Source organism: Calidris pugnax, unplaced genomic scaffold, assembly GCF_001431845.1.
Source record: "Calidris pugnax isolate Ruff unplaced genomic scaffold, ASM143184v1 scaffold162, whole genome shotgun sequence".
In the NCBI taxonomy this organism is placed as follows: Eukaryota; Metazoa; Chordata; class Aves; order Charadriiformes; family Scolopacidae; genus Calidris; species Calidris pugnax.
In genome coordinates, this window is record NW_015090900.1 from 598,951 (window position 1) to 606,869 (window position 7,919).

Consider the following 7,919-nt stretch of genomic DNA (forward strand, 5'->3'; position numbering starts at 1 on the left):
CTGGGGTTATTCAGCCTGGAGAAGAGGAGGCTGAGGGGAGACCTTATTGCTCTCTACAACTCCCTGAAAGGAGGGTGTAGAGAGATGGGGGTCGGTCTCTTCTCTCAAGTCCCAGGCGACAGAACGAGAGGAAATGGCCTCAAATTGCTCCAGGGGAGGTTCAGGCTGGATATTAGGAAAAATTTTTCACTGAAAGGGTTCTCAGGCATTGGAATGGGCTGCCCAGGGAGGTGGTGGAGGCACCATCCCTGGAGGTGTTCAAAAGACGGGTTGATGTGGTGCTGGGAGGTCTGGTTTAGTGATGATGCTCCTTGTTTGTTGTGTGGGTGTCTATTTTTGTCAGTTAGGTTGACGGTTGGACAAGATGATCTTTAAGGTCCCTTCCAACCTAGAAGATTCTGTGATTTTACATGGTGGGGTCAGTCCCTGGAGGCCTGGTCCCTCCCGGGATGGGTGCCCGTGGTCCTCGGGGGTCCCTTTCTCCCGTTTCCGTGGTCCAGGGTTGCCCCTGGGGGTCGGTAACGAAGGGTTGTGTTCCTAGAACGAGGCTCGCAAGCTGAATCACCAAGAAGTGGTGGAAGAAGATAAAAGGCTTAAATTACCAGCAAACTGGGAAGCCAAAAAAGCTCGGCTGGAGTGGGAGCTGAAGGTGGAGGAAAAAAAGAAGGTAAAAATACAATTGCAGCTTGCCCTCAGCGTGGGTGCTGGCAGGGAGGCTGGGCTGCCTTCACACAGAGCTCCTGCAGACACTACCCCCCAATAATCCACCTCCTAATTAACTCCCCAATGATCTAAATCGCTGTCCTGAGCTAGAGGTTGAGAGGACAGATCCAGGGAACTCCAAGTGTGACCCTGTTCTTTGTGTGGCGTTAGGAATGCGCGGCGAGAGGAGAAGACTACGAGCGAGTGAAACTGCTGGAGATCAGCGCCGAGGACGCCGAGAGGTGGGAAAGGAGGAAGAAGAGGAAAAATCCAGATCTGGGCTTTTCAGGTAACGGTTTAACCACGTTCATAACGAACACCTGTGTTAGTATTTCAGCTGCAAACTGAGCCCTGAAATAAAAACCTCCCCCCTGACACAAATTCCTTTTCTCCCCCAGATTACGCGGCCGCGCAGCTGCGCAAGTACCAGAGGCTGACACGGCAGATCAAACCCGACCTGGAGCAGTATGAGAAGCTGAAGGAGCAGTAGTGAGTGCCCTCTGACCCCTTGGGGTTATTTCCATAAGTAGCAAACACTAAGGGTTTAAACTAACCCTTTAGTTTAGTTAATCTTAGATTAAGATGGTTGGAGCATCTCCCTGGTGAGGAAAGGCTGAGGGAGCTGGGGCTTTTGAGCCTGGAGAAGAGAAGGCTGAGGGGAGACCTTCAAGGATCTAAAGGGTGGGTTGAGGGAGGATGGAGCCGGACTCTTTCCAGTGGTTCCCAGTGAGAGGACGAGGGGCAACAGGCACAAGCTGGACCATGGGAAGTTTCACTCCAATCTGAGGCAGAACTTCTTTGGGGTGAGGGTGGCAGAGCCCTGGCAGAGGCTGCCCAGGGAGGGTGTGGAGTCCCAAATCTGGAGATCTTCAAGCCCCGCTTGGATGCTCCTGAGTGATGTGCTCTGGGCAGCCCGGCTTTGGCAGGGGGGTTGGACTGGAGGATCTCCAGAAGGTCCCTTCCAACTCCAACAATTCTGTGATTCAGCACATGCCTATTCTCATCTACGCTGTCATATTAATTAGCCTGTTAACACACATGTAAACTGCTGCCCTCCTGTTCCTCTTCTCCAGCGGTGAAGCGCTGTATCCCACATCCGACAGTCTTCTCCACGGAACTCACGTCCCGTCGAAGGAAGGGGTGGACAGGATGGTTGCAGATCTTGAGAAGCAGTAAGTAAACACTGAGATAAAATGAGGGAATGTCTGAGAGCAGCTTTGTGTCATCAGATCCTCAGGACTCACCCCCCAAGGCCTTCACACACTCCTCTTTTCCCTTCCAGAATTGAAAAACGTGAAAAATACAGTCGCCGGCGTCCTTACAACGATGATGCAGACATTGACTACATCAACGAGCGCAACGCCAAGTTCAACAAGAAGGCAGAGAGGTTCTACGGGAAGTACACGGCTGAGATCAAACAGAACCTGGAGAGAGGAACCGCCGTCTGAGCCCTCACCCCCAGCAAAGCCCACCCCTCCCTCAGCATTACCAAGAGCTGTTAGTTTGGTAGAGAAACTTAAAATGGTAAAGTTGTGTAAAACACTTTGTAGAAGTAATTTGTGTAACCAGCTTGTGGAGGTTCGTATTTTAAATAAACACAAACTCCTATCACTTAATTTAGAATAAAGCTTGTGTGTGTCCTTCAGTAGCTGAAGATACCCCAGGCTGTGTCTGTTCTCCCAGGGCAGTGCCTGTACAACACCACGCTACGGCTGTTCCACTCACAACCACCCATCCTCCTCACCAAGGGGGCAAGGAATCAGGTCCAGCTCAACCATTAACCTCATTTGCTGTTAAATACATAAAGTACATTTGCCAGCCTTGGCAATTTAATAATAATTTCTTAAAGAAGCTTCCAGACAGGAGGAGTCAAAGTCACTTTATTTTATTGAAATTTATGTATTGTTACAAAATAATGAGTTTAACTGCTCTCCAAAGCATGCAACAGCGCGTTGATGTGGTTGCAATACTGTTGTTTGCAAAGGTGCATGAGAGCTGTGCAGCAGAGTCTCTACCATCACTATAAGCAGTAAAACCTCTACCTCTGCCACCACGCTGCCACCTCCACGGCCTTCATGGGCTGCCTTACACTGTGGGGGGTTTTAAAGCAACCTAAATCAAGGCACAAGGCAGCACCGAAATCAGAAGTGACAACTATTTTATCCAGGGAGGTTCCTCTGGAGCCCCTGAGCCAGCCCCAGCCTGGGCAGGAAGGACTCATCCCAGCAGAAAGTCCCCTTTCCAGGATGACACAACCCCCTCCTGCTGCACTTAGAGGAAGGGAAAGCTAAACCTGGGAACACCCAGGTACAACAGCACAGAGCCAAGGTACCACCGAACACGGGTCTAACACGTGACACAGGGAGAGGCCAGTGCAAAACTAAAGTTTATTTCCTCGAAGTAAACAGTTACACAATGTTAAGTCAAGAGTTCAAAATAACAGCTACAGAACCAGTGTTTAGAAAAAAAGTTACCCACCTGGGAAGTTCTAGTCCATTAAAGCAATACAAAAATATTTACAAATATACACAAGATTCCCACCTGTGGCTTCTGGATCACTGTGCTCTACATCTGAAAGAGAAACCTAAGATTCCAGAATTAAGATTTCAAAATAAATACTCAGTATTAACAAGTCCTCAACCCTATCAGAAGATGTCAGATCTCCCTAGTGACGTACACCCAACGCTGCAGTTGAGACAGTGAGAGAAATACACTAACGTGCCCGGAACGCGGCACTTTTGGGTGAGAAGTTTAGAAATGTTTTCTTCTCCTCCTTCTTGACAGGAACCCACTGCCCATAGGGACTTCCCTTTTTGTCCTCTTCTCTTCCCGGAGAAATGGGTGGTTCTTTAACAACGTGGCTCACTGGCCTCTGCAGTACTGGCTTTGCCATTGTGTTCTGGAAAAAGAAATTTCCTTTAAAAATGCTGAAACAAGAATTGGGGAGAACATACTAAGGAGAAGGAACACACTAAGACCCATTGACATCAGGGGGGTTTTCTGTGCTGATAAGACAAATGTTTTTTTATATAAATAATTAACACAGGATTCAGGGAAGTTCCTTTTTTGCTTAAAATATTAAAATCTATCTAGAGATGTAACCTGGGGCACCCCACTGACCTGGTTTCAGCTGGGACAGACTTAATTTTCTTACCAGCAGCTGGTACAGTGCTGTGCTTTGGATTTTGGGTGAGAATAATGGTGAAAACACTAATATTTTAGCTGTTGCCAAGCAGCCAAGGACTTTTGAGGTTCTCATACTGGTCCACCACCAAAGGTGGTGCTTCTTGGGGGGCACCCAAGAAGCCAGGAGGGGACAGAGCTGGGACAGGTGACCCCAACCAACCAAAGGGATGTTCCCCAACACATGACATTCAGAGTTATGGCATTTTCTTTCCAATTAACCATTTCATGTGATAGAGCCCCCCTTTCCTGGGGATGGCTGAGCACTGTACCTGATCTGGCAAGCAGTGCTGGGAAAAGCCTAACATGGGAAGGATGAAGTACTGGAATCACACTTACATTAGGACTGAAAGAAATGCTCCTCTGTATGGTTGCTCTCTCCATCCCACTTTTGGTCACGTCTTCTGCAAGTCTTCTGGGTTGCTAGAGAAGAGCACACACAGCTTCAGTGGGAGGATCCGTTATTCCGTGCAATTTAAGGCAGTTACTACAGAATATGAACTTTCAGGTAGAGCCGATTCAGGTATTTACATCAAAAGTAGCTGTAAGCTACTAAATACGCAAACAGATCGATGCTGAACTCAATTTGAAAACCATTTGGTATTTTTTACCAATGTCATTGTGCCAATTCACACGTGACCTGATATCTGTGCCCCAGTTAAGAGTTTTAAGAAGGATTCAAACAATTGGGAGCACGGACTGCCATGGGATGAGGTGTCATGGTAAAGTAGGACACATGAAGTTCTGCATATCCATCCTGCAGAGCTTTGGATAACGACAATAAACTTATCTGCAAGTGATGCAGGCCTCTTCTTCTGTACTCTCTCAACATCTGGAATATATTGCATATATTATGAAAGGGATGCCTGTACCATTTGTCTAAAACCCTTAGTAAATTTATTTCCATTTGAAATAGCAGTATCTGATCAATGTAACAGTTATTGCAGCTTTGTATTTACCACGAACCAGGTTAACAGGCTATAACAACAGAGTCAAACTAAAATTCAGTTTAAGCTGCTCAAGTTTCTCCCTCCCTTAAATTCACAGCAGCTACAGCCCACAAGTCCCTTAATTACCAACAGATTTTCTTCATCATGTCTGGAACCATAGTCATGATTTCTATAAAGACAGAAATAAAGTATGTAAAATGCATTGTGTGCTTGGGTATGTAACTTCCGGGAAACAGTTTGTTGCACATGAAAAGCTTTTAACAGTTCAAAGGGTAGAAAGATTTAACCTTTAAAAAAACAACCCGCAGTATTTACTGGTTTTTGGAAGGAGACTCCTTGTTTTAGGCCAGAAACATGTAAATTAGTCTCATTAATGGGCAATATCCTATTAGGAAAACAACTCAAAGAAAATTCACCTCTCCTTCCCAACCTATCACTGCTGGAAGGCCTGCAGGTACTCAGTGGATCAACCACCTCTGAGGAGTCTGTGGTACTTTCAGCTTATCGCAAAGTCTACGGTGGTTTCTGAAACAGTTTTAAGATATTCTGGTAAATCCGAGGTTTTTTTGTTCAAGGGTTTGAATTCATAATCACAAACTCCACAGTTAAAGACTATGACACATCCATGCAGATGACAAGTTTTAAGAAGTCTTTACCTTTTCATTGAGAATACTCCAGTTCATACTTACCTCAGCTGACTCTCCAGGATCTTCATGCTCCTGTTTTTCATTTTTTATCTCTTTGGAAGGAGTAAGGATCTTCAAGCTCGCTGGCAAGACTATGTTATCTGTGCCCAGAGCTTTTGCAGCGTTGGCTTTCGCAATTTCCAGAAGTTCCCTCTTGTCTACAAGAAAAAAAAAAGTGTCATTCTTTTATTTTTAAATCAACACATACCTACTCACGCAAGTCTAAAAACTGCAGGTTTATTACCACTCCACCTACATAAGCATCAACTGTGATGAATTTCCAGAATTTCCATCAGAACCAAAGAGTTAGCTTCAGCCATAGCACAAAGAACACTCTGAACTATTTTTTTTTTAAATTCTCATTTTTATAACCATGCAGAGATTTTCTTCCACATTGCCACTATCAGTTATGCTCTATAAAGCAAGTAAACAAATGAGAATTTGCCTAGTTAAAATAAATACAAGTTGTATGTTCTGAGGTTCTCAAAGTCTCAAAAAAAAAGTACCTTTTTCACTCAAATGGAGAGGTGATCTGCTCCGAGATCTTGTTCGTGACCTGCTTCTCCAGCTCCTGTAAGCCTCGGGGTAGATTGTTCGCCCAAATCCATAGTATCTTCGGCCTCTTGAACGTGACCTGCTTCTCGAGTAGGACCTTCTGTAATAGGATCTTCCACGGGACCACGACCTGCTGCGTGACCTGTACCTCGGAGGAGAGCGGTGGTACCTCCTGTAGTGCCTGGCATAGTACCTGCCTCGGTACCTCCTGTAGCCACGGGATCTTGACCGGCTTCTGGAGTACGAACGAGAGTATCTTCTGTACCTTCGGGAACCGTTTCTTCTTGTCCGTGACCTTGATCTGGACCTGGAGCGGCTCCAGCTCCTAGAGGAAGCTGAAGAGGAACTACTGGAACTGGACCGTGAACTGCAAGAGGATCTGCTGGATGACCTTGTTGATGACCTATCACAACTTCTCTTGGATCTCAAAGATGACTCTCTTTTCTTCGGTGAGCTGAGAGTTAAGTCATCCATGAAGCCTGTCATATCATCAGTTTTCGTGACCGTTTTCTCCGTGCAGGTACTTTCAGTAGCTGGTTCCGTTTTTATTGTTGTTCTCTGGTATCCGGTCTCTGTTCCTGTTATGGGTGGGGAAGGAGAAGCTAATCATTTACACAGCAACAACAAGTATGACACACAAGCAAAAAACAGAAGGCTAATTAAGCACACCGACAATTCTCATCCAGTTTATCAGCATGTTTTGCTTATGACATTTTTAAGTTTTGTCATTTCCTCTCCTTCAGTCTTCTATATGGAATAAAAAAAGGCTTCAGTTTAAACCATAAGTAGTTCTGTGTGGAATTCTGAAGAAAGGTTTGCTCATGAGGGTTTGAAGTTTAATACCCTTTGTTTGGTTTATGAAAAAGATACAAGTTAATTCCTCTTTTTTCTGCTAATATTTTTCAAGGTATTTTATCTTCAATAAATATAATAATAATATAATAAATAACAATTTGCCATCCAGATCAGTGTGAATTGAGTTGTTTTCTTCTGCAGCTCTATGGAATTTAAGTTTTACTGTTTTCCTCCAACAGGAAGAAAAAAAAAAAAGTATCTTGAAGGTACAAAGCAGCCACTTCCTTGACTATATCACATTAAAAAAAACTATCCACACAAAACTCCACACATCCCAGCAGCATACGCAGAAAGCTGCTTTTAAAAACATTCTACAGAAGTAGTGAAAAATACAGCTAATGATTCACTAGATATGACTTGTAAGGGGTGTGACACTTGTTAAGGTTATATATTAATAATTAAAATGGCTGTCCCTCGCTACTGGCAGCCATTTTATATTTACAAAGGTTACTGTCTTCTAGGGTGTAACTCTTATCTCTATTACTTAAACCTACGTCACCACTTTCCGGCTTAAGGAAGTTTGCTTTATCACAAGATTTCTACTGAGCACTCACTGTTACCAAGAAAAACTTAAAACCTTACTGAAATCCATCGAGAGTACTAACTTCTGCACGAGTTTATAACCAACATTCCTCTCGCTATTGCTAAAGTTTCACACTACTTCACCGCTAAACAAGGGCCAAGGGCACAGCTAAGAGAAAACAACTGATTAATTCCGACCTGAAACGCCCCCCCACCTCCCATCGCTAAGCCCCCGGGGGGTCAGTGCTCCCCACAGAGTACATTTCGGGCAGATTTCGGGGATTCTCACACAACCGGCCGCCCCCCGGACCGAGTTCACCTCAGAGGCTGTTCAGAGGCACTTACCGCTGGGAGCCGCCGGGCACCCCTGGTGCTGGTTCCCGTCAGAGACATGGGCGTTTCTGCAATAAATTAAAAAAAAATAACCCGTGAATAATGCGTGCCTCTCACCCCACGACCCCCCTCC

General features: G+C 45.1%; 2 protein-coding genes across 2 annotated transcripts in view; one reads left to right on the forward strand and one right to left on the reverse strand.

Annotated features, from left to right (window-relative positions):
• SYF2 (SYF2 pre-mRNA-splicing factor) overlaps window positions 1–2,267 on the forward strand; it is a 2,808-nt gene extending 541 nt beyond the window's left edge. Inside the window, exons 3-7 of the mRNA XM_014948670.1 lie at window positions 542–667; window positions 874–991; window positions 1,101–1,191; window positions 1,776–1,874; window positions 1,985–2,267. Of these exons, the coding sequence (XP_014804156.1) occupies window positions 542–667; window positions 874–991; window positions 1,101–1,191; window positions 1,776–1,874; window positions 1,985–2,150 (600 nt within the window). The 3' untranslated portion in view covers window positions 2,151–2,267. The remainder of the gene's footprint in view (window positions 1–541; window positions 668–873; window positions 992–1,100; window positions 1,192–1,775; window positions 1,875–1,984) is intronic.
• Window positions 2,268–3,069: 802 nt separating this feature from the next.
• The window catches only part of RSRP1 (arginine/serine-rich protein 1), a 5,307-nt gene continuing 457 nt past the window's right edge, over window positions 3,070–7,919 (reverse strand). Inside the window, exons 2-6 of the mRNA XM_014948695.1 lie at window positions 7,799–7,854; window positions 6,028–6,654; window positions 5,525–5,679; window positions 4,225–4,308; window positions 3,070–3,601 (exon numbers count right to left, since the gene is read on the reverse strand). Coding sequence (XP_014804181.1) covers window positions 3,416–3,601; window positions 4,225–4,308; window positions 5,525–5,679; window positions 6,028–6,654; window positions 7,799–7,854 — 1,108 coding nt within the window. The 3' untranslated portion in view covers window positions 3,070–3,415. The remainder of the gene's footprint in view (window positions 3,602–4,224; window positions 4,309–5,524; window positions 5,680–6,027; window positions 6,655–7,798; window positions 7,855–7,919) is intronic.